This window comes from Microtus oregoni, unplaced genomic scaffold, assembly GCF_018167655.1.
Source record: "Microtus oregoni isolate MIOR12 unplaced genomic scaffold, Mior012 000032F_ref0000030, whole genome shotgun sequence".
Taxonomy (NCBI): Eukaryota; Metazoa; Chordata; class Mammalia; order Rodentia; family Cricetidae; genus Microtus; species Microtus oregoni.
Genome location: NW_024543091.1, coordinates 14,370,721 through 14,395,943, shown reverse-complemented (window position 1 = coordinate 14,395,943; position 25,223 = coordinate 14,370,721). Strand labels below are relative to the sequence as shown.

The window sequence follows — 25,223 nt, the reverse complement described above, 5'->3', positions numbered from 1 at the left end:
CTAGCTATTGGCTGTTTAGCTCTTTTTAAAACCAATCAAAAGGCGCCTTAGGCAGAGACATATCTTTACGATAGATTCCTTCCATCCTATGCTGAGGATAAGGGCCCACCTGACTTTGAAGCCCACTGGCCTGGTCACATGACACCAAATCATAGAGGGCACAGGGGACTACCCTTTTACCCTGTTTTGGGATCCACATCCTCTCTTGTCTGATTATGCCAGAACATATGTTAGCAGAGATGAGGTCTCACTGTGGAGCCCCTGGCTTGCCTGGAACTCACATAGTAGGTCGGACTGGCCTCAGACTCACCAAGATCCCTGCCTCTGTACTTAAATGTGGTTTCTGGGGTAGTGTGCTTCAGTTCAGACATCACCTGCTTCTCTTAGGAACCATTTCCAAAGTCTCACTTTACCGTCTGCAGAGTGGCCAGCGTTCGCAATAATCTCCTCAGTTTGTGTGTGTGTGCACGCGTGTGTCCCTAAGCATATGGCTTCTGGTGTTGACATGTTTTATCATGCTCATTGTCTCTTTTCCTTCTTTCCAAATGAATTACTGTTTTGTATATATTTTAAAAGATGATTTAAAATGAAGTTCATTGTTCTAAATTTACAATGTATCATCTGCCCATTTTCTGTTGTGATGAGTTTTAGTTCAAAATAAATTACGGGTCATTTTAGAGCACTGGCCGTGAAGAAAGGCCCTGAGCTTCCATCAGGAGCTCTCCCCGGTTAACACGGAGTTTTTCTGTTATGCGTTAGCTTTTGCCTACTTCATCTGGATTGCCGCCAGGTTGGGAAGAAAAACAAGATGAAAGAGGACGGTCATACTATGTAGACCACAATTCTAGAACAACCACGTGGGCCAAGCCCACCATGCAGGTACTCTGCACCGTTAGCTTGTCTTCTTACAGCTTCCCGGGTGAGCTCGGACTGCACACTTGGTGTCTTGTGTTTGTTCTGCCGTCTCCTGTGGACTCCAGTGTGTGTTATTACATGAGGCAAATCTAATCGGGGCTAGGAGAGCAAAATCATAATCTAGTCCATTGCATGATTACTACTTTCAGTGACTGCTGTTTCATTTGGTGTGTGTGTGTGTGTGTGTGTGTGTGTGTGTGTGTGTGTGAATTTGAGAGTGCATGCGTGTGTGGAAGACTAAAGGACATCATGTCTGTTCCTCAGTTGCTCTCCCTTTTATTTGCTTAGTCAGGCTCTTTTGCTGAATTTGGAGTTTTTTCTGGGATCTGGTCTCCATCTCTTAGACACTGGGATTGTAAACTGGCCACCATGTCCTCCTGGCTTTTTTGTGTGCTGTGGATCTGAACTCTGGTCTGCACAGCCATGGCAAGCACTTTATCCACAGAGCTGTCTCCCTGAGCCCTTGTTCAGATAGTTTGTTAATGGGTGGTCTTGGTGATGGGTGTCCCTGAAATCTGTAATTATGGACTGGGGCCTTGGCTCGGTGGTTCAGAGCACTGACTGCTCTTGCAGAGGACACAGGTTCAGTACTTAGCACCTACATGGAGGCTCACAACCATCCGTAACTCCAGTTCTAAGGACTCGATGCCTTCTTTTCACCTCCATGGACACTACATGCACTTGGTGCATAGCCATACATGCAAGCAAAACCCACATATAAAATTAAATAAATAAACTTTTAAAAGAAGTTTATAATTGTGACCTCTTCCATGTAGCAGACTGATAATATGTTTATTCTATCTTATTTCCATTTCTTTCACTGAAATTTTTTTCTTTTTTTATGGAAGATGGACACCACAGTGCGTGTGTGTGTGTGTGTGTGTGTGTGTGTGTGTGTGTGTGTGTCAGTCAGAGGACAACTTAAAGGACTTGATCATCTTCTGCCATGTGGGTTCTGGGGAATCAAACTCAGGTCCTCGGGCTTGGCAGCAAGCATCTTTGCCCATGCAGCTGTCTCACTGGCCCTTTAGCCACTCCTGCGCTGGGGGATGTTCCCACTGAGTCTTCGTGGGCAGTGCTTGCTGTCTGCTCTGTGCCCTCCTTGCCCCGTAGCTCCTGGGGCAGTCATTTTACTGTGTGTTAATTAGCTGAGAAAATTATTATAAATTAGTTGGCTAAATTATTATAAGAAACAGTTTTATAGAAAAGTTTATTTAAAATTCAGGGAAAAAATTAAAATGTTCGTGATTTGGGCCTGGAGAGATGGCTCAGTGATTTCAGAGCACTTGCTGCTCTTCCAGAGGACTCAAGTTCACTTCCAGCATCCACATCAGGGCCTCGCCACCGTCTGTAACTCCAGCAAGGGAATTCGTCTCTGCACTCATACACACACACCCTCCACATAATAGAAACAAGTCTTTAAGAGTTAGTCTCAAGCCGGGCGGTGGTGGCGCACGCCTTTAATCCCAGCACTTGGGAGGCAGAGGCAGGCAGATCTCTGTGAGTTCGAGACCAGCCTGGTCTACAAGAGCTAGTTCCAGGACAGGCTCCAAAACCACAGAGAAACCCTGTCTCGAAAAACCAAAAAAAAAAAAAAAAAAAAAGAGTTAGTCTCATATGTTTAGGACTGGTTTGCAAGTGTGCAAACAGTTCTCTTCACAGGTTAAACTAGCTATTTTAATTATATTCTTTATTTGTGAGGTCTCTATAGTTTTACAGTATGACTTAATTAATGTGCCAGGCCACAGCGGAGACCAGTCAGCTGCCATCGAGCCAGAGTTCAGCAGGCCTTCTGCCACAGCTCCCCCCCAGTGACCCAACTCAGCAGGCGAGTTCAGCGTCTGACACTGGGCAAGGATTCCTTCCTAAAGGTTGGGAAGTCCGGCATGCACCAAATGGGAGGCCTTTCTTTATTGACCACAACACCAAAACCACAACCTGGGTAACTTCCACGCGCCTCAGTTTACATCATAGCAAGAGCTGCTTCTGCATCTGTCACATGTGTTAGTGTAGTGTGCTTTCCTAATAGTCCATGAGTTACCTGTAAAAGTCTCGGGTGGGTTTGTTTTTCTGTTTGAAGTAGGGTCTTATGTAGTCCAGGCTGCCCTAGAACTTGCACTCCTGATCTTCCTGCCTCCACCTCCGAAGTCCCACGCACGAGGCTCTGTAGGAATCCCATTCTTCTGGGAATGGAAGCCAGGGCTTTGTGCACGGAGGTGACTGCTCTCCAACTGAGCCACTTGCCCAGCTCCAGGGAGCCTTAGTAATATTATTTGTGCTCAGCGTACATTTATGCTTCTTTTTGAGATTATATTGGATTTTATGAAGGTGTTCGTATTTATTTTCTGTTTCTAGTTTCTGGCTCATTAGTCACAAAGGCTTAGAAAGATTTTTAGTAATAGGTTTTTACCTTTATATTTTCTATTTTCAAAGCACTTTCAAGTTTCTATCTCATTTATTAATATTATCAGAAAGACTCCATGAAGGACAGATATTTTGTTGTTGTCGTTGGTAGAATTTAGTTACATTCTTTTATGTATGACTGCCTACATATATGCTTGTGCATCCATGGAGGCCAGAAGAGTGTCAGATTCCCTGGAATCTGAGTCACAGATGGTTGTGGGCCACAGGTTAAACTAGCTATTTTAATTATATTCTTTATTTGTGAGGTCTCTATAGTTTTACAGTATGACTTAATTAATTAATGTGCCAGGCCACAGCAGAGACCAAACCCTGGTCCTCTGAAGGAACAGCCAGTGCTTTTAATTCAGAGCCCTCATCAGTTTAGTTTAAGCCTTAAAATTGTTTGGTATTTAGCTCATCACCAACAAGAAGTTCTCCAAACATAACACTTGAGACTTAGTAACTATTTCAAAAGGTCAGCAAAGCTTAAACAAATTTAAAAGAGCTTGACTAATATAATAATATTGAAGTAATTATACATTCATTAATCCAAGTAAATTGAACTTTGTTCTCTTCTTTAAGATGTGAGTTTATCTTAGTTTCTTTTTTTAAGCTACCCTCTGATCTTTCAAAAAAAAAAAATAATAACCAGTACTCAAACAAATAACACAACATGTGGTCCTATTTACTTATTCATTTCTTTGTTTGATTATAGCCATGCATTTCTCTATCCTGTATGTGTACATGTATGTGTGTGGAGGTCAGAGGGTAACTTGCAGAGGTATTGAACACAGTTGTCAGGCCTGCTGAGTTATCTCACTGGCCCAGATGTGGTTCAGTGGGGTAAAGTGGTCTCAGTGCAAGACATCAGTGCTGATCCCCTGGGAAGTGACCTTATCTACCTCTCAATGGGACGACCTCACCACGCTATCTGCTAGGAGGAGAAGTAAGTCACAGGCGAAGGAATTAAGGCTAAGTGGGTAAGATGGCATGTGCCTGTAATCCTAGCACTCGTGAGACTGAAGTAGGAGGATCAGGGCTCCAGGGCCAGTCTGGCCTGTTTGAGTTCTGCCTCAGAAAGCCAAAAACATATAATACTTAATTTCATTATTTTTCCATTTTCATGTATACATGTGTGTGCGTGCATGTTTTGTGTGTGTGTGTGTCCACACATGTACTTGCTGCCTCTGTGCATGTATGTGTGAGAAACAGTGTGTGTGTGTGTGTTTGCATGTGTGTGTGTGTTTGCGTGTGCATGCGGAGGCCTGACTGATGCCAGAAATCATCCTGCATTGCTCTTGTAATAACTAGGTGAGGCAGGCTCTCTCACTCAAGCCCACAGCTCGTCTGTGCCACTGCTCTGCCTAGCAAGCTTGCCATGGGGATCCCGTCTCCATCCAAGGCTACAATTACAACAGGCCATGGTGCCTGTTGGGTTCAGGGGATCCAGACTCCGTTCCTCACTTTCTCTTGGCAAATGCTTTACCCACTGAGCTGTCTCTCCCATTCCAAAGAGAGTATTTTAAATATCTGTCAACTTTACAAAGCAATTATAACACAGTGGCTGTCGTTATTTTAAAGTACGTGTGTTATTTTATTTGTGACTTAACCAAATAAAGGATGACCCAAGATCGAAAATCCCTGCTCATCTGAAAGCAAAGACTCCAGTCGACTCATCTAATGACCTGGGACCTTTACCTGTAAGTTCTATTGCTGAGCTAACCTGATACCTTCAAATATGGGAGTTATTTAACTATAACTAACATTGTTATTAAACTATTGATTCTTTCTGCTAAAAATATGTGAAAGTTAAGCATATAACTAATGCTATTTTGGGGGGAATTTTTGTTTGTATTGGGGGGTTAGTTTTTCTTTTCTGGTTCTTTTTTTTTTTTTTTTAATAATCATCTAAGGTCTGGTGCTAAAATAAAATAATTGCAACAAATGTTTCATTACAGCCAGGATGGGAAGAGAGAACCCACACAGACGGACGAGTCTTCTATATAAACCACAGTACGTGCCTCGTGACTTCTCTATTGCAGTTCTTGTAGTGTTCGGTTGTAGACATGAGGAAGAGGAACATCTTTTCTCTTTTCCTTCCTAGATACAAAAAAGACACAGTGGGAAGATCCTCGGACCCAGAACGTGGCAACAACTGGACCAGTAAGTCCCCGGCATCCTGGTGCTCTAGGTCAAAGGTGGAACTCAAAGGAACAGCCTCTGCAGGCCTCCCCTCCCTCCTCACTGTGCCTGCTCTTCGCCGTTTTACTGCACACCACAAGCTTGGGCAGTGAGATTCAATCAGAATCTGGGGCAGTAAGCCGCTCAGCCTGGGTTGACACCTGCCCATCTAAAACAGTGCAAACCACAGAAGGGCCAGCCAGAGTCAGGATGAATGGTTTTTAGTCAGTCATTGCAAAGAGCCACTATTTAAGCCTTACTCATTTTTTATTTTTTTTTTTTTTTTTTTTTTTTTTTTTTTTTTGGTTTTTCGAGTCAGGGTTTCTCTGTGGTTTTGGAGCCTGTCCTGGAACTAGCTCTTGTAGACCAGGCTGGTCTCGAACTCACAGAGATCCGTCTACTTCTGCCTCCCGAGTGCTGGGATTAAAGGCGTGCGCCACCACTGCCCGGCCCTTACTCATATTTTATAGAAATATTACACTGTACCATAGTTACACTGCCCTTGAATCGGGTTAACTACAGAAAAATGACTTCTCTTCTACAGCTGCTCTTTCCATTTTTGTCCTTCAGACTTGGTTAATTCACAAAAATTAATAAAAATGAACGTAAGGTTTTTTAGATTAGTGTCTAGTATCTCGGCATGTAGTCTTTTTAAAATAATGAGAAAGAAAGGGAACGCCTGGAAGTCCAAGGGAAAACGCATTTTCCAATTGGTTCCTTTAATAGAGAAAGCACTTTCAAAGCCTTTTCAGAAGTAGAAAATTTTGTTTCTAAATTGTCTCTACCTGAAAGACTTATTTTGCCTCTGGCATGTCGCATTTTAAGAATACTGAATGAGCTGGAAATGGTGGCACACGCCTTTAATCTCAGAACTTGGGAGGCGGAGGCAGACAGATCTCTGAGCCGCGGCCAACCTGGTCTACATAGAGTTTGAGGCCAGCCATTGATACATAGAGCGACTCTTTAAAAAAAAAAATGCATGAAGAAAATTGCCACAATGACTGCTGACTTCAATTTTATCTTAAAGAGAATTTAAAATAATAAGCCTTCTGTGTGCTCTTCTTCAAATGAAACTTCTAATTTCCAAATAGTTTTTCCTTTGTATATATTCATAAGTTATCCAGAGGGAGCTAATAACACTGTTCCAGTATAAAACCAATCTAAACTTTGTTTTTCCAAATGTTTCAACTAAAGGCAGTGCCCTACTCCAGGGATTACAAAAGGAAGTACGAGTTCTTCCGAAGAAAGCTGAAGAAGCAGGTTAGTGACATTGTAACTGCCACTCAACTGGGGGTAGGGGTGTTCTGGGGGAGGAGAGGGAGCCATCTTCTGGGGAAAGAGAGGGGGCTCTTCTCTAAGGAGGGGGGGTGAGGGGAGAAGTATGGTATGCAGTCACAGATACAGTTGCTGTTCTCTAAGGAGGGGGGACTACACGGGACACACAGTCACAGATACAGTTGCTATGTTTGAGGACTCAGCGGTCACTTTCTCATAGGGAAAAGGGGTGTATGTGTTTTAAAGAGTTTTAAATTATTTTTTTGAAGATTGATTTATTCTGTATCTGTGAGTGTTTTGCCTATATACATGCATGCACGCCACATATGTGCCTGATCTGGTGCCTATTTCCTTTAAAAAAAAAATTATGTGCATTGGTGTTTTCCTTGCCTGTAAGTCTATATGAGGGTATCAGATCTTGGAGTTGTAGACAGTTGTGAGCTGCTGTGTGGGTCCTGGGAATTGAACCTGAGTCCTCTGGAAGAATAGTGAGTGAGTGCTCTTAACCTCTGAGCCACCTCTTCAGTCATATCTCATGATTTTCAAAGATTATTATTTTAAAGACTGGATATGGTGGTGCAAAGTCTTTCATCTTAGCACCCAGGAAGCAGAGGCAGGCAGATCTCTGAATTCAAGGCCAGCCTGGTCTATAGAGAGAGTTCCAGAGTGGCTAAGTGTACATAGTGAGACTTTGTCTCAAAAAAAAACAAAACAACAAATTAAGTTTTTAATTGTGGGGGGTCCGGAGGTGACCTGAGACATCAGATTCCCCCAGGATGGATAAAAATTAACAGTGAACAGAGGTGACAATGGTGGTATTGCTACTTATTTTCTTATGTTTGTCGGCTGCGTTCATTACACTTTTTTCCCCATTATCAGACTTCAATTATGTTTACAATTTAACCCATCTGCCCATCCTTTGGTGTAATATTTTAAATCCCTTCCTTATGTGCTGGTACCCTCTTCCTTTTCCTGCAGTTCAGGAGCATGGCTACTAGGTGGCAATGTTGTGTTGTACTTTCTAGGGTTCCAAGCTGGTGACCCTCAAGTGATTCAAAATGGTGGGTTGGATACCAGAGTTTTTCACAAATTTAACAAAAATTTTTATGTTATGTTATGTTTTCCAACAGAATTTTTAAAATAGAAAAGGACTTTTAAATTCTCCAGAACTTTGGTGATATACTTAAACAATAGCTTTGTGTTAATTTGTGTTTAATTATTTTAAAAATCGTTTTGTATTTTAAGTGTTCTGATTTTAAAGCATTTGACAGGAAAGGTGGTATATAGTCCAGTTGTTAAAGTGCTTGCTGGGCACTCAGGAGGCAGTGGCAGTTCAAGGCTGGCCTGGTCTATATAGAGAGTTCCAAGATAGTTAGAACTATACAGAGAATCTGTATCTCAAAAAAAAAAAAACCCAAAATATCCTTAAAAGATGGGAACTTGCCTGGTGGTGCACATCTTTAATCCTAGGACCTAGGAGGCCGAAACAGGCAGGTCTCTGTGATTTTGAAACCAGCCTGGTCTAGATAGAGACTTCCAGGCCAGGCAGGGCTACATAGTAAGAATGAGTCTCAAAAGGAAAAACACAAACAATAAATAAGGTGGAGCGCAGTGAGGAAGGCATCGAATACTGACTTCAGCTGCACATGCACGTACACAATACTGCACCGTCCTTGAGGACGTACATCTGACACCCCAATTTTAGTTCTTGTTTCCCATCCCTAGCCCAACTATGGGGCCTGTCCCAGAACAGGGTACTCACTTGCACCAGTTCCCTGGTAATTAGTCTTTTTTTTTAACTAATTTTTTATTTTTATTTAATGTGCATTGGTGTTTTGCCTGTATGTGTATCTGTGTGAGGGTGTTAGATCTTGGAGTTGCACACAGGTGTGAGCTGCCATGTGGGTGTTAGGAATTGAACCCAGGCCCTCTGGATGAGCAGCTGTGTTCATAACCACTAAGCCATCTCTCCAGGCCCCTGGTATTAGTCTTTAAACACCACTTTTCTCCAGTCCTAACACTGTTTAACTTGCACGAGCAGCAGGAGAGACCGGTGCGGTGCCTATGTGGCTTCTGTGAGCTGTTTCTATTAAGTTTCTGTTTTCCCTAAATACACTAGCAGGGTGATGTATTCTCCTAAGCGCTTGTCTGTCTTTCTCTGAGCTCACAGAGTACTGAGAATGTACCCACTGGACAGTTGTGCACTCAGGGATAAAACACTCAGATACATTATAGTATTTACAGTGGGAGCTGAGGCATAGTTACCTGCACGTGTCTCTGAAGCACAGGACGTACGAGAGATGAAGGAGCTGAGTGTTCCTACAGGAAGAGAGAGGCTGAAAAGCTAGACTTTCCTCTTCTGTTGTCTGCAGTTTCTTCCTGTTAAAGCAGAGATGGTAGTCTATCGTAGTGTTGTTGTGAAGAGTGGATGATTGAACCCATCACATGTAGAATCTGAGCCTAGGACGGTAGTAAGGACTGGGAGGTGGAGGAGCCGGCAGTAGGCCGGTGGCCAAGCAGTAGGTGGGTTGTTGGTGCAGTATGGTCAAACCTATAACAACATGGAATGCACTACTGGCAAAATACTTTCTAGGGTTTATTCTTACTGGCTGTAGCTTCTGTGGACATAAAAATCAGATGTAATTCGGGGAGAAAGCCTACATTCTGTCCCTGTAGAAAAATGTTAAGACCATACGGCTAGATGTGGGGGTGCACACCTTTAAGTCCAGGAGGAGGGTGCTGTTGAGTCGATCTTGAGTCCTAGGCTAGCCTGAACAAGTGCAGGACTAACCTGGGTAACAGGAATGGACCCTGTTTCTTGAGCAGGGAGGGTGGGGCTTTTCCTGACGGTTTTACTAAAGGAAACGGCTGTGGGCACAGAGCGGAGTGTGGTGAGCACACTGGGCTGACTTACACCATGGCTCTTTCTTCCTGGCTCTGCAGAATGACATTCCAAACAAATTTGAGATGAAACTCCGCCGCGCAAATGTTCTGGAGGATTCTTACCGGAGAATTATGGGTGTGAAGAGAGCCGACGTCCTCAAGGCTCGACTCTGGATTGAGTTCGATGGTGAAAAGGGACTTGATTATGGAGGAGTTGCTCGGGAATGGTTCTTCCTCATTTCAAAGGAAATGTTTAACCCTTATTACGGGCTGTTCGAGTATTCTGCTACGTAAGTTCCTTTTTATCAGGTCTCCTTGTGTTGCCCAGGCTAGCCTTGAGTTCGTGACCTTAGGCAATCAGCCTGCTTCACCTCCTGATTAGCTAATCCTATAGCCACGTGCCACCACACCTGGCATAAGTACTCTAAACAACTATGTAGAGAAGATGGGGGAAGTCACAATCTCCAAAATCAGGTTGATGTTAGAAAGTGATCCGTGTCACAGAGGGACTCTAACTGGTTTGTCAGAGATGACTTTTTACAATTGTGTTTAAATGTATATAACATAAAAATTACCATGTTAACTTTGTGTGTGTGTGTGCGTGTGTGTGTACACTGTGATTTGCACATGACTGGCAGGCCCTCCAGAGCTCCCACCCCAGCCCTCTGTAAGCATGCACATGGCTACTTGGCTGGCATTTTAGGTACACACTGAATCACTGAACTCTGTACCTTTCCCAGTCTCCTGAAATAAGTTTCCACCCATTAAATACCTGTCGCTGCACCTCCTGGCAGCCACCAGTCTGCTCTCTCTGACTACTATCATTACATTAGATACAGGGGACCATTCGATACAGCATTTGGCCTCATTATGCGATATTTCACTTAGTATATGTTAAGTGACATTTCCTTGGGAAATATGAGCAAACTCTGTTCACCCCAGATAGGAGGCCAAGAACAGACAAAGTTAGGCAAACCAATGAAATTATTTGGATTACTCTCAGAAGCAGGAGGGGAGTCTCCTGGCAGCAGGGATGACTCAAAGGCAGCTGGGTAACAGAAGGCCACCCTAGCTTGGGTGAAGACCCACAAAGGCTATGCCGCTGGAGCTCCCTGCATGACTTCAGGTAGTCCAGTTGGTTGGTGTTCTTCTCCCCACAGTTGTTGCTGCTTATCTAGCCCAGGAGAGGGCTTTGTGGATCTTGTAAGCTTTGATAACTTCCTGGGCCTTTCTTTGTTTTTCATTTCATTTAATGTGTATAGGTGCCTGCGTGTGTGACTATGCACCACATGCATGCAGTACCCTCACAGGCCAGAAGAGGGCGTCAGATCCCTAGAACTGGAGTTACAGGTGGTTGTGAGCTATCATGTGGGTTCTACAAGTACTCTTCATTGCTGAGCCATCTCCACAGCCCCACTTCCTGAGTCTTATGAGCCCTGCCCTCCTTCCAGAAGGAATATTTTAATTCAATTGAGAGGAAATTGTTGTGCAACAGCCTGTCTTCAGAGTCCAGCCGTGTTAATACCAAGCCATGTCTTTTGAACATAAATATGGATACATTTTGCCTATTCATTTGCCTGTCCTTTGGGGTTATTTCCATCTTTTGACAAAAGTGGAGATTTTTAAGACCATTATTAGATCCATTATTAGAGAAAAATAACAAAAGGGAAAATTTTCATAATCACTTGCCTAGGTAAATTATTTTTCTATGAAATAGCAAGAGGATCACAAATGTGGTTTGTCTTCACAGGGATAATTACACCCTCCAGATAAATCCAAACTCGGGCTTATGTAACGAAGATCACCTCTCGTACTTCAAGTTCATCGGTCGTGTGGCTGGGATGGCAGTTTACCATGGCAAGCTGCTGGATGGTTAGCATCGAGTAGCAAACTTTTCTGATGTGGGTTTTGTTGGTTTTTAATTGATATCCATCTTACATATATTTTGTTTCTTACAAGGCTTTTTCATCCGCCCCTTTTACAAGATGATGCTTCAGAAACTGATAACCCTGCATGACATGGAGTCCGTGGTAGGTCTTGCCCCGCGCGCATACTACAAGATGTACAGCTTAATAGGCTTGGCGGACTGGGGCTTGGGGGTGGTGGCTGTTCCAGTGCTGGGGTGGATTCAGGGCCATGCTGAGTTAGTGCTGTTCCACTAAGCTATTCACACAGCCCAGATACGTTGTTTTTAAAACAGAAATTAATAAATTTTAATGTTTCAAAATGCAAATGGGGACTGAGGAGATGGCCCAGTGGATAAGGGGCTTTGTTTACATCTTCTCTCCACATAGAAAGCTGACCATGGCTGTGTGTGTATCTGTAACCTCAGCACTGTGGTTTCTGAGATTTGCTGCCCACGAGCTCAGTTCCAGGGTCGGCCAGAGTCTCTGTCATTGGGGTACAGTGGAGAATGGCAGAGCAGGACGCTGGACACGTGTGCTCAGTGGACGCCTGCTCCACGCACACACATACACCGTCATTTACACACAGAAATGTAAACATGAGCATTTCCCAGCGTGCAGTCCAGTGGGAAGGCCTTTGTAGTGAGTGCTTGTGTATCGATTGCACCTTTTCTGCGATGGCTTTTTCCTAGCTCAGACCTGTGTCTGCCACACACTGACTTTATCCCTGTGCCTGTGCCCATCAGTACATCTTAGATTTCTCATGCACTGCAAATATTAGTTACACCTTCTGCTGAATTATTTCATATTTATCTCTCACATCTACATGTTTTTAGTTTCTGTGTGTGTTTAGGCACCCACATATAAAGAGTCAGTCCTGTGTTTCCATCGTGCGGATTCTAGGGCTTGAACTCTGCTCATCAGGCTTACCTAATGAGAACCATCTCCGTAGCCGGCTTGCTGCTAAATTTTTTAATTTATGTGTATTTATTTTTATTACATTTATTTATTTGGGGGAGGGGAGCATTGCTTGTACCATGAGATACCTGTGTAGGTCAAAGGAGAGTTTGCTTGTTCTGTTGTGGGCCCCAGCAATTGAAGTCAAGTCCTGCTTGGGGACAGTCATCTGTACCCACTGGGGCTTCTTGCCAGACTTCCACTAGTTCTTTACGCCGTACAATAGTTGTTTATCTTTTACATCAGATTTTGAGTTATAATTATTTGTGATGAATGGCAAAAGTTTAAAGCTGGCACTCCAAAGACAGGGTGTTGTGGTGGGCTCCTTTAAAAAACAGAAGCCGAAGAATCAAGTTTGTCTCTGCTGCTGGTGGCCCGTGCATTGTGGGTACACATGGGCTCCAATGTCAGTGCGTTAGCACTATGTCCATTGTTGTTCCTTCTTGATATATATATATAGTATGGTTTTATGCATATGAGTGTTTTACCTGCATGTGTGTATGTGTGTTATGTGCATGCCTGGTGACCTCAGTGGCAAGAAAAGGATGTTGGGTCCCCTGAAACTGGAGTAACAGATGGTTGTGAGCTGCAGTGTAGATACTAGAGATCAAAGCTCAGGCCTCTGCAAGCGTAGCCAGAGCTCTTAGCCACTGAAACACCTCTCCAGGTCCCAGCTGATTCTTTGTTGTGTTTTTTGTTGTTTGAGACGGTGCCTCATAGAGCATAGGCTGGCCTCAAACTCCTTATGTACCCAGCCAGGGGTGACTTCTGAGGCTCCCGCCTCTGTCTTCTGGGTGCTGGGGTCACGGTGTGTGCCACCACACCGGATTTGTGCTTTCCTAGGGATCAAACTCAGGATCAACTTTGCACATGCTAGGAAGTACTCCACCCCCTGAGCCCCAACTCCAGCATGATTCAATTCAAAACTTTTCTTTAGCGTGAGCCAGCAATGAACTAGACATTTCGAATACAGTCTCACAGTCCTAGGAGGGAGGTGTCTGGAAATCCAGGAAAATTAGATTTCTTTGGAAGATGTTTTACTTAGCCCTATGATTAGACAATAAAATCTCTACGACCGCTGCTTGCACACAGAGAAGTGGGCCCCGTGTTAGCAGCTGGCATTGTTTTCTCTTGTGCAGCTTAGCTCCATCCGTCCCTTGAAATGTGCTTAGATGTGAGTGGAAAAGATGTGTGAGTAGCACTTTATCTTTTCCCCAACTCGCTAGATCCTTGGTGCCGTGTGTGCATGTCTGTGCTCACTGGCTCGCGTGCGTGCGTGTGTGTGTGTGTGTGTGTGTGTGTGTGTGCATGCGTTTGCATATGGTGTGCACTTCTTGAGGGCAGAGGCCGATGTCAGTGTCTCTTTCCATTTTTCTCCACCTTATTTGTTTAGAGAGGGGCACTCACTCACTGAACCTGGAGCTCATTGATTGGCCAGGCCAGCTGACCGGTGAGCTCTTGGGACCCCCGTCTCTGCCTCCCTAGCCTGGGATCTCAGGTCTATGCCCTGTGCCCGGCTTTTCATATGGGTGCCAGGGGCCCAAACTCAGGTCCTTGAGCCTGTAAGCAAGCACTTTACTGACTGCCATGTTCAAGTAACTCTGTATACAGATTTTTTTTTTCAAAGTGCAACTTTTACATGTAGCTCTGTGGTAGAGCACTTGCCTAGGATGTACAAGGTCCTGAGTTCAATTCCCAGCACTGCAAAATTAGTTAATTAAAATATCATTTCCCTTCTAGGACAGTGAATATTACAGTTCACTGCGATGGATTCTTGAAAATGACCCGACAGAGCTGGACCTCAGGTTCATCATAGATGAGGAGCTTTTTGGACAGGTCTGTGGACTCTCAGCTAACACATCATCAAAGCCGGCGCTGTCCCCTAAGTGTAGGCGCCATTGCGCACAGAGACTTCTGCGCTCTGCTTTCTGTTTACTCTGGAAGCAACGGCTGCTCAGCCGGCATCTGTGCTTGCTTTGACGTTTGACTCATTCCATGTTTATTTTAGTAGGACTAATATTTAAGTTTTCCTAGTTTTTACCTTTTGGATAGATTTAAATTAAAGCGCCAGGCTTCTGGTATAACTCACATATACTTTTTTTCATTTTCCTCACTAAAACAACATATCCTGTTTAATTTAGACACATCAGCATGAACTGAAAACTGGTGGAACAGAGATCGTTGTCACCAATAAGAACAAGAAGGAGTACATTTAGTGAGTACTTCATTTATTTCCTACAAACAGTTCTGTGCGTCTTTGTTATTGTTTTGTTTGTTTGTTTTGAGATTTTCCTTAATTTGTTCCTTGTTCCCATGGCCAGAATCTCAGTTTTCTTAGAAAAAGGTATACCTCAGCCCTCTCTGTTTCTCTTCAGCTTTTGCCGTAGTCCAGCTAGTCTGTCTGTTCCTAACTGAAATAAACATGTCTTAAAATCGTTTCTTGGTTTGTGTGTGGAGAGAAAATGTTTTATTTGTTCTCTTTTAGCCTTGTAATACAATGGCGATTTGTGAACCGAATCCAGAAGCAAATGGCTGCTTTTAAAGAGGTACGCTTGGTCTTCCACTTGCTGCCCATAACTTTCAAGCCTTGGGCCCCCTTGTGTCTGAGACAGATAAGATGTGGTGGGCTCTGTAAAGCCATTCTCAGTATGTTTATACAGTTATGTGTTAGTTTAATTTTACGTTTTTAAAATGATGTGCACGTGCATGCCCGTGGAGACCAGTAAAGGGTCCCCTGGAGCTAGAGTTACCGGCAGCTGTGAGATGCCCGACATGATGCCAGGAGCCAGACTCAAGGCCCTCTGCGAGAAGAGTGTTTACTCTAGCCACTGAGCCATCGTTCCAGCCCCCTTGAGCATATATTTAAATTAACAAAATATTGCTGGGGTAGATAAATGGTTAAAATACAATCATTCTAAGCAGCAAACACTGAGAAGACTGTGGAGATGCCGAGCCATCAAAAGTGCCTGACATTCAAGTGCAAGGGCCAGAGTTCTGATGCCAGGACCCATGTAAACACTGGGTGTGTGCGGCAGCCCACCTGTAATTCAGCCTTGTTAGGTAGAAATGGGGGCCACCCCTCAAGACTCCCTGTTATGTTTTTAAGATGGTATGCACATACATTTATGTAGACATGTGCACACAATTGTAATATTTTAGAAGCAGACAAAATGAGACAGGATAGAAATACCAAGTGTTTATTAAACTGCTGCAAAGCTGACCTTGTTCAATCTGCAGCCGTGCAGATGGCATTATAGTGGAGGGCCAGTGGGGTATGAACTTTACATACTGTATGTACTTGGCTGTGAAAGGAAGAAGAGAGAGGTGGGGGTTTTGTTTTATTTTTTGTTTGTTTGGTGGTGGTGGTGGTGGTGGTTTTTCGAGACAGGGTTTCTCTCTGTAGCTGTGGAGCCTGTCCTGGAACTCACTCTGTAGACCAGGCTGGCCTTGAACTCACAGAGATCCGCCTGCCTCTGCCTCCCAAGTGCTGGGATTAAAGGCATGCAGAGAGGGGTGTTTTTAAGGCCAGTGTGGCTTGGACAGACTTTTGTGGGTGGAGGATAGTTAGGAGGGAGCTGAGAAAGCAGCAGAAGATGCTGAGGTCCGCAGAGGCCCTCCCTCCCTTTTCTGCAGTGGGCCAGGGTGGGGGTTGGGCTTTGTGTGTCTCAGTCTTCCTTCTCAGTACTGTGAAGAAGGAATGATGAGGGCTTGAGAAGTAATGGAATGTTTTAATGCAGACACTTTGAGAAATAAAGACAGAGAGTAGACTAGGGCCGTCCATTTTCTCACATTGGGACCACAGTGAAACGCTCGTATGTAGTGGCATCTGTAGACCTGAGAGTGCGCCCATGCTTCAAGATGCTCAGGCGCAGGAGCCAAGCCTGCTAACCTGCTCTACACTTTCCTTTCCTTCCAGGGATTTTTTGAGCTGATACCACAGGATCTCATCAAGATATTCGATGAAAATGAATTGGAGGTAAGAAGTATTTGTGTGTGGCTGGGAATGTAGTTCAGTGGCAAGAACTCCAGGCCTGAGTTCAGTCCTCAGCACCACAGGATGGGGTTGGGGATGAGAAAGAAGGCAGAGGAGTGGAAAGGGAAGGGGAGGCGAGGATACAGCTCAGTTGGTGGAGTGGTAGAGTTTATGGAGAGGAGGTGGGGAGGAAGGAGAGTGCTGCTGAGCATGCCTGAGGCCCTGGGTCCGCCCTCAGCACAGCCTAAGCAGGTGTGGTGATGCACACCTATTAGCCAGCTCTTGAGAGGTGGAATCAAGATCAATACTTCATTATTTTCCTCGGCTACGTTATAAGTTTGAAGCTAACCTGGGACTACGGGCGACCCTGTCTTTAAAAAGAGAACTGAAGGGCCAACAAGATGGCTCAGTGGAAAAAGCCTGACAGCCTGAGTAATCCCTGAGGGAGACCGACTCCCGCCAGCGTGCCTCTGACTCTCAGGCATGACATGGCACACACATGCCACACCCACATAACCAGCTAAATAAACAGATGGAATAAAAAGACTAGCAAAGAGAAATATTTTATGTTAAAATAGAGTTTTGGCTGGGCATAGTGGTGCACACCTTTAATCCTAGCACTTGGGGGAAGGCAGATCTCTGTGAGTTTGAGGCCAGTCTGATCTATCTAATGAGTTCCAGAACAGCCAGAGCTACATAATGTGTGATACCCTGTCTCAGAAAAACAAAAAAAACAGAGCTTTGTACCCCGTTTTTCCTGCTTGAAGTTCTGATTGTACATTTTGTCTGCAGCTTCTAATGTGTGGTCTGGGAGATGTGGATGTGAGCGACTGGAAGGAACACACAAAGTACAAAAATGGCTACAGTGTCAACCACCAGGTCATCCAGTGGTTCTGGAAGGTAATCTGAAACCTGCTTTTCGGTAGATTCAATTATACCTCTAGAATAACTTTCGGAGTGCATGGCACAGGGGTAACCCAGAAAAGCACACCAGCGATGTGTGATGTGCCTTTGAGTGTGGTTCCACCCTCCCAGATACTTAGACGTAAGTAGGGAAAGCATTCAGTAAAGGAGTCGAAATAGAAACATTAGCTTTCCACCACCATAATAATTGTAATATTGTAAGAACTTGTAAGAGCTTGTAATAACCCTCAACGTGGCTCCTTAAATCCTCTTACATGTCCTTGGCCACCCCTTCTCTTCAGACCCCTCTATCTTGGTCCTCTCTTTCCCTCTCCCCTCCTCTTCTTTCTCCTCCTCCTCTGATGGCCCAGTTCAGTCTACTGGCCTTGTTTAATCTACTACTTTCTCTCCCTGCTCTGGACTCTTCCAAATGTCTCTTGTCTGGCTGTGCTTTTCCTCATGTCTCCAATAAAATCCTCCTCAACCACCAAAAAAAAACAAAACTCGTACACATATGCCATTCTGTAATACCAACAAATATAATTGTTAAAGGTGTGTATGTGTGTGTGCGTGCGTGCGTGCTTGCGTGTGTGTGTGTGCACGCACATCACATGTATGTGCTGCCTACAGAAATCAGAAGAAGGCATCAAGATTCCCTTGAACTTCAGTTACAGACAGTTGTGAGCCAACATGTGGGTGCTGGGAACTGATTCCAGGTTGTGTACAAAAGCAGTAAGCATTTTTAACTACTGAGCCATCTCTCCGGCTCCAAGAGAAAAGTTTTGGAAACAAGTTTTTTGAGAATAAGAACAAAACCTTAGTGATTATTGATTTTCTGCATTCTGGCCGCTTTTTTCCGGGATAATTGTCTGCTGTTTCTTCTCTAAGAGAAGTCTTCTGTTTTTCAGGCCGTTTTAATGATGGATTCAGAAAAAAGAATCCGTTTGCTTCAGTTTGTTACTGGCACCTCCCGCGTGCCTATGAACGGATTTGCCGAACTCTATGGTAAGGATTCTGCATAGTTCTCTCAGAAATGCAGATACTGACTGTCATTTTCGTGGGTGGTAGGGTCTTCAAGCTTCCGCCATTTTCAAGATGTTTTGCTTAATTTTAAAAAATTTTAAGTTGAGGACTTGGAAAACAACTTGGTTGGTAAAGTGCATACCTGGCAAGCACTTGAGTCTGTCCCAGAACTAATGTTAAAAAGTTGGGCTTGGAGGCACACACTTGTGATCCCAGTCCTGGGGCAGAGGCAGTGGTCCCTGGAGTTCACTGGCTGGCCAGCTCAGACTGCTTGGCAAGATGCAAGATAAGAGACTGGGACCCAGAAGGAAGAAGTGGATGGCGCAGAGCAGCCCCTGGGGTTGTCCTCCAGTGCACACATGCAAATATGCACGCACGGAGAATTGAGTGAAGGATACACTGGGAACCGGTTGAGTTACCTTCCATTCTTGTGCACTGAGCTCTCTTCTCTCTGTGGTCCCAGAAATAGTAGTGCCTCTAGGGCCGTGGTTTTCCACTCTTAATAATGGGACCTCTTATTATAGTTCCTCGTGTTTTGGTGACCCTTGCATTACTATTTCATAACTGTAGTGTTGTTACTGTTAGGAATTGTAAACATCTGTGTTTTCTGATGGTCTTGGGTGACCCCTCCCCAAGAGTTTTGACCCACAGGTTGAGAACCGCTGCTCTAGGGTAAGACAGAGTTTAGCCGACATCTAAGCAATGAATAGCGGCCTCAGAGGATAAGGAAGTTAAATTATCCCTCTTGTCCAAAGATTAACTTCCTGCTATTTCAGCCACAGCCATCACTTCAAAAATAAGATATTTCGGGCCGGGCGGTGGTGGCGCACGCCTGTAATCCCAGCACTCGGGAGGCAGAGGCAGGTGGATCTCTGTGAGTTCGAGACCATCCTGGTCTACAAGAACTAGTTCCAGGACAGGCTCCAAAACCACAGAGAAACCTTGTCTCGAAAAAACCAAAAAAAAAAAAAAAAAAAAAATAAGATATTTCAATCAAGAGCTGAGGGGACAGCAAGGAAGTGGTAGCACACACATTTAATCCCAGCATTCGGGAGGCAAGAGGCAGGCAGAGCTCTGTGAGTTTGAGGCCAGGTCTACAGAGCAAGTTCCAGGATAGCCAGGGCTATACACAGAGAAACCCTGTCTCAAATAACAACAGATGAAAAAAGCAGTGATGGCAGTCTCAGGCCTTTGGTTACCCTAATTTGTTACATTGTTCTCTTTGCTCGTTGTTACTACTTTGTTAATTGTTAGTGTGAGATGTGTATATCTGTGGAACACAGCAAATATGGGGTTCAGTAGTACCCACTATTCCAGGCATCCACAGACTTGAAGCATTTTTTCTACAGATAAAGAGGAACTCAAAGGATTTCTTTGCAACTTGTTTTAAAAAGAGGTGGGGGCCAGGTTTTCCAAAGCTTTAGCTTTCTAAATCTTGGAATCTTATTTTTCCTTGTGTGGTTTGATGTGAACTGTGGGGTAGAGGCTGTCAGTAGGTTTTTCATTCTTGTGGGACATGGCAGGGCCCCAGAGAAGACCACACACAACTCCCTCTCTTTTAATTTTTCATGTTATTTTATGTGTAATAGTGTGTTCCCTTCATGTATGTCTGCGCATCACATGTTTGCCAGTTGTCCATGGAGGCCAGAAGGGAATGTCAGATCCCCAAGAGTTAGAGCTACCCAGTGTGGGTGCTGGGAACCAAATTCGGGTCCTCTGCAAGAGCAGTGTGGGCTCTTCACAGCTGAGCTCTCCCCGGCCCGGTACTAAAACGTTAAGCTGTGAATCTGGTTGTGGGGGTGAGGTCTGGAGTTATGAAACTTACTCTGAGAATATTCTCTCCCTGCCCCTGGCAGCTGCACGCACATTTGGAAGAGATTATGCGCTGTGAGAAGAATGGAAAGTCACAGATCAGGATGAGAGCCTCATTAGCTGGCGGTTGGGGTACTGAGGGCTGGAGAGAGCTAAGTGGGAACTCTGAAAGAAAAAGAAAGGCAGTTTCTAAAATGTCCATAACGAGAACAATTGTAGATCATGTAACAGGATCATGTGTACATAAAATGCTCGATGCCAGCGGTTCTCAACTTGTGGGTTTGATTTCTTTGGGGGTGGAATATCAGATATCCTGAATATCAGACATTTACATTATGATCATAACAGTAGCAAAATTACAGTTATGAAGAAGCAACAAAATAATTTTATGGCTGGGGGGTCACCACAGTATGAGGAACTGTATTAAAGGGCTGCAGCAGTAGGAAGGTTGAGAACCACGGCCCTATACGAGTGTGCACATGCTCAGAAAGATTCCTGTATCGGGTATGTGGGCTCACACTTGTAATCCAGTACTTGGGAATCTGAAGCACCAGGGTTGACAGGCGTTTAAAACCGGCATCAGCTATATTATGTGTCCAAGCCCAGCCTGGACTAAGAGTGAAACCAATAGACGAACAAAGAAACAGGGCCCCTGAAACTGCAATCAAAGCACTGGTCAGCTTAGATGGCCTTGGTTCAGCCCCCAGAATTGCCAAGGGTAAAGAGAGAATTCCCACCGTTCTTCCCTGACCTCCATACGCGCACCTTACTTAACACATGTACACTAAGATACACCAGAAAATGATAATGAGTAAATCTAATTTAAAGTGTTTTAAAGCTCAAGACTGAGACTGTGGCTAAGTAGTCAAGTGCTTTTATGGTATGTGTGAGACCTAAGTTTAATACTGGAAAACAACAAAAGAAAATAAACCACCCAGATGGGTGGTGGCGCGCGCCTTTAATCCCAGCACCCAGGAGGCAGAGGCAGGAGGATGTCTGTGAGTCAAGACCAGCCTGGTCTACAAGCATTAATTCCAGGACAAGGTCCAAAGTTACACAGAAACCCTGTCTCAAAAAAACCAAAACAAAAAAAAAAAAAACCACCCAAAAAGCCCTTTTCAAACTTATGAGCTAGGATATGAATGATTTATATTCTTCAGATCCATTTTATTCTGTTATTTTCAAGTTTTACAGTGATGTGATCAGAAAAGGGAAAAGAAAAAAAACTTTTCCATAGGAATCAGAAGCAGAAAGAGAGTCCTCACTTCCTCTGTGTACCTGTGAAGAAAATCCTAATTGGAGATGCATCTGGGTCAGGGTTAGCAGATGGCAGGTGTGCCATGGTGGGACAGAGGGGCATGGCACTCACAGGTCAGATGACGGGCTTCTGTGTGTGCAAGCTCTGCATATAGGAAAAGTGTTTCTGCAATGTTTAGGGTCTTGTGGGTAAATACATTAAACCACAGAAACCCGTGTTTCCCGTAGGCTCGAATGGACCACAGTCCTTCACAGTCGAACAGTGGGGCACCCCTGATAAGCTGCCAAGAGCGCATACCTGGTGAGTAGCTGTTTTATCCTTGATGGGCGGGGTTCCCTTCCCTCTTGGCCTAGGAGCACCCCTGCCAGGCCCTCTTGGGATGGGTGTGGGCCAGCCTTAGAGAAGAGGAAGAGACAAACACAAACCCAGAAACTCATGCTGCTTGAACTCAAAATCCAGGTAGCTAAGGACAGAGACCCCAACTGAACTGTTGGCTGTATATATTACTCCCTTTCCATGGGTGATGGCCTCTACCCCAAAACATGCTAGAACATTGCATCTTGCCAACACAGTCAAGGAACCCACTTACCTGGAGGGGTGGGGTTTGAGGATAAGACTGCACAGGGAGTCCGGTGAGCTCTCTGCCTGTTGTGACCTCTGTAACAATGATGGAACATATTCCTGACAAGTAGCGACGGTATGTCTCCTGCATCACTGTCAGTTCTAACCTGATCCTCTGTCCTTTCAGCTTTAATCGCCTGGACCTGCCACCCTATGAATCATTTGAAGAACTCTGGGATAAACTTCAGATGGCGATTGAAAACACTCAGGGCTTTGATGGGGTCGATTAGATTACTAGGAACAAGCTGTGGCGTCTTAAACACCACAGCTTTTAAGCAAAAGCAAAATTGCATCTTAACATTTTCCAGAGTACTTCTAAAAGATAGTCACTGGCTCTTCCCGGGAGACCAGAGGGCGGTTTATCCATGGTTTCAGCCACCACCATCCTGAAGTGTTCATTTGTCCCGTTACTTCGTCCTGTCGCTGGGGTTCACACGACAGGGCGTTTGAGTCCTGAGTGTCTGAATGCTGACCGCATCTCATCTTGCTAGGCACATCTTTCTGAAACTACTGAGATTCCAACTGTGAAATATCTGTAATGAGTATCTGGTGGGGAAAATTTGATGCTTTTTTGAGATGAAATTTGGACAAAGAAAGTCTTTACTATTGAGTAAACTGCGACAGTCTAGCCCTATTGTCGCTACATATCCTGTAGAACTTGCCTAGTGTACCTTCTTGCCTAGATCTTTGGAACAACTTTGGAAAATGTGTCACCTATGTTTTTAGTCACTTGAGTCACTTGCAAAAAAAAAAAGAAAAAAAGAAAAAAGGAAAAAAAAGTTCCCCTTCACTCGGGATGTATCTCGCGTTTGTTAGCATGCCGCTTAGTCCAGCGATTCAGAAGACGAGTGGAGCGAGCTTTTCTTTGCAATGTGTAGAGTGTTAGGCCTCCCTCTCGCCTGTGCATCCTCAAGGCTTATCACAGGCTACAGTTACTTTGTGTTAGTGTGTGTAGAATTCCTTCAGATAAAACAAGCTCCACAAAGCAGTGTTTCTAAGCATGCCGTGAAGAACCAAGTTACGTGTATGACTTGCCCTTACCAGCCTCTCTTCACGCTTGCAGTCACGTAGTACATACGTGTTTACGGAGTTCATTATGTTTACAGGTTAAGCGAATTTCTGTAGTTGCATTTTTATATTTTTAGTACCACATTAGTATAAAAGAATTTGTTTAAAATAACCAAAGAGTAGTTCAATGCATAATTTGTATAAATTTGTTACCAGGTTTCTTATGCTTTCTAAAAAATACTGTTTACTATGAAAATTATGTTTTATTAAAAGTCAAAACTCCTTGAGGCCGATGCTACAGGTGGAATCCCACCGAAACCACATGGAAGTAAGTCTAGGAAGAGAGCCATGCGTGAACCCGCACACGCAGACAGTGCCAGCTATGTACCGGTTCCTGGGGGAAAATTGTCAGCAGTGAGATCCAGTTCTGTCTTCATCCTCGAGGAACCTAGAGCTATGTTGATGACTTAGTAAACAGTGGAAAGGAAGGGTGAGCAGACCAAGGCAGAAGGAAAGGGAAGCGAGGTCCCACTCCACCTGCAGAGGGCATGTGTGCCAAGACTCCTTTTATTCATCCTGACATTGGTGTGATTATACAGAAAATGCCCATTATATATATATACCTATGAAAAAAACTAAGCCTGCTTTTCAATGTGGTATTATAAATTAATGTAAGCATATGTTATAAACTTTCTGAGATACATATAAATGCCCTGTGGGAGCTGTCAGAAATGTATGGGGCCATTGGCTTTAGCTTGTTGGCTTGACAAGTGCCTGTCAGCCCGTGGAAGAGATTTCGGTGAGAGTAGCAAAAACAGTTCCATAGGCCACATCATCACTTGGGTCAGGGAAAGTAACCCCAGGCCAGAGCATGCTTCCCAAGTGTCTTTCCTGAGTCAGCCGGGCATGAGCGCCTGTGCAGTCCTGATTTTATTATTGGCCATCTGTGAACCTGCACTGCCAGGCTCCAGTCTCTTCATCTGTCAGGTATGAATAGCTGTGCCCACCCTTTTGTCTTTTGAGGCTATAGTAAGTTCTGAAATGCTGAGAGATCAGGCTTTCCTGCCAACCACCATGGTCTGAGTCAGGCACCCAAGCTGCTCTCCTCCCAGTGATTTAGAGTAGGTGAGGACGAAGAACCCTGCTGATCCCCAGTGTGCTGGCATAGATACGGATTCACGCATGGACTGTAGCATCCAAGTTCGCTTCCTCTACAGTACAAAGTAACACTAATACTGGCTGGTGTCTTACCTGGAATGTCCCCATTGTATGGAACTAAGGGCGAAACTTCATGTGAAATAGAATTGTGCATGGTCATTGAGCCCCGCCTCTGAGAAGTCATCACAGCAGGGCTTAGAAAACACAAGCTGTCCTTTGTCAGGCCGCTGTCCTTGGGGGTGGTCCGGTGCCTTGACGTGAGTCTGGTGGCCCAGTGGTCTGGAGAGAGCACCACAGCCCTCAGGCCAGTTCACATGAAAATATCTGTGGCATTCTGCTGCCGGGGGGCTGTGGAGTCACTTTCACCACGAGGCGAAGGCTTTGTGCTTTTCTAGAAAAGCATTTTAGCCTTTGTTTTTCTCTAATTCTCCTCCCCCCAACAAATGAAACACAAAATTGCATTACAGATGCAAACCCAATGATAATTGTTTTAGCTTTTTATTTATAACGCCCAAGTTATTCCTAATATCAAGTTAAACACAATTGGTTTTGATGATAAGCTATTTGACATTGTTTTTAAATTCTTTCTTATATGGTAAATGTATATCCAGATTAATGTATCAAAATTTATTGCATAAACTATGAAATCATTTTCAAAATCTCAATTCCACAAATAAAGTTCTATTCTAATTTTAAAGACAAAGCTGTGGCTCGTTTTTTACCTGGAAATGTCTTCAGACTGGTTTGCTTAGGGGTGGCTTCAGGTTCTCAAGACAGACTTGACATGTGAACACCGCCTGCAGTTGCTGACCCTCTGATAGACAGCCTATCTCCGCTGTCCAGAGCTGCCCTCTGACCGCAGGCAGCCAAGTGTAGGAGGCAGTTTAGTTTAGGGCTCCCCATTTGGTTTAGGGGTATACACAGCTGCCTTTAATAATGAGCTCGGCAG

General features: G+C 44.3%; 1 protein-coding gene across 2 annotated transcripts in view; it reads left to right on the top strand.

Annotated features, from left to right (window-relative positions):
- The window catches only part of Nedd4 (NEDD4 E3 ubiquitin protein ligase), a 97,251-nt gene extending 72,280 nt beyond the window's left edge, over positions 1-24,971 (top strand). For both annotated transcript variants that reach the window (XM_041679407.1, XM_041679405.1), the window contains 16 exons: positions 760-879; positions 4,938-5,018; positions 5,277-5,331; positions 5,423-5,481; positions 6,694-6,759; positions 9,718-9,947; positions 11,408-11,529; positions 11,617-11,687; positions 14,259-14,354; positions 14,660-14,733; positions 15,004-15,064; positions 16,435-16,494; positions 17,284-17,391; positions 18,303-18,399; positions 21,715-21,787; positions 22,236-24,971. In XM_041679407.1, the coding sequence (XP_041535341.1) occupies positions 760-879; positions 4,938-5,018; positions 5,277-5,331; positions 5,423-5,481; positions 6,694-6,759; positions 9,718-9,947; positions 11,408-11,529; positions 11,617-11,687; positions 14,259-14,354; positions 14,660-14,733; positions 15,004-15,064; positions 16,435-16,494; positions 17,284-17,391; positions 18,303-18,399; positions 21,715-21,787; positions 22,236-22,338 (1,476 nt within the window). In that variant the 3' untranslated portion in view covers positions 22,339-24,971. The remainder of the gene's footprint in view (positions 1-759; positions 880-4,937; positions 5,019-5,276; positions 5,332-5,422; positions 5,482-6,693; positions 6,760-9,717; positions 9,948-11,407; positions 11,530-11,616; positions 11,688-14,258; positions 14,355-14,659; positions 14,734-15,003; positions 15,065-16,434; positions 16,495-17,283; positions 17,392-18,302; positions 18,400-21,714; positions 21,788-22,235) is intronic.
- The last annotated feature ends 252 nt before the right edge of the window (positions 24,972-25,223 follow it).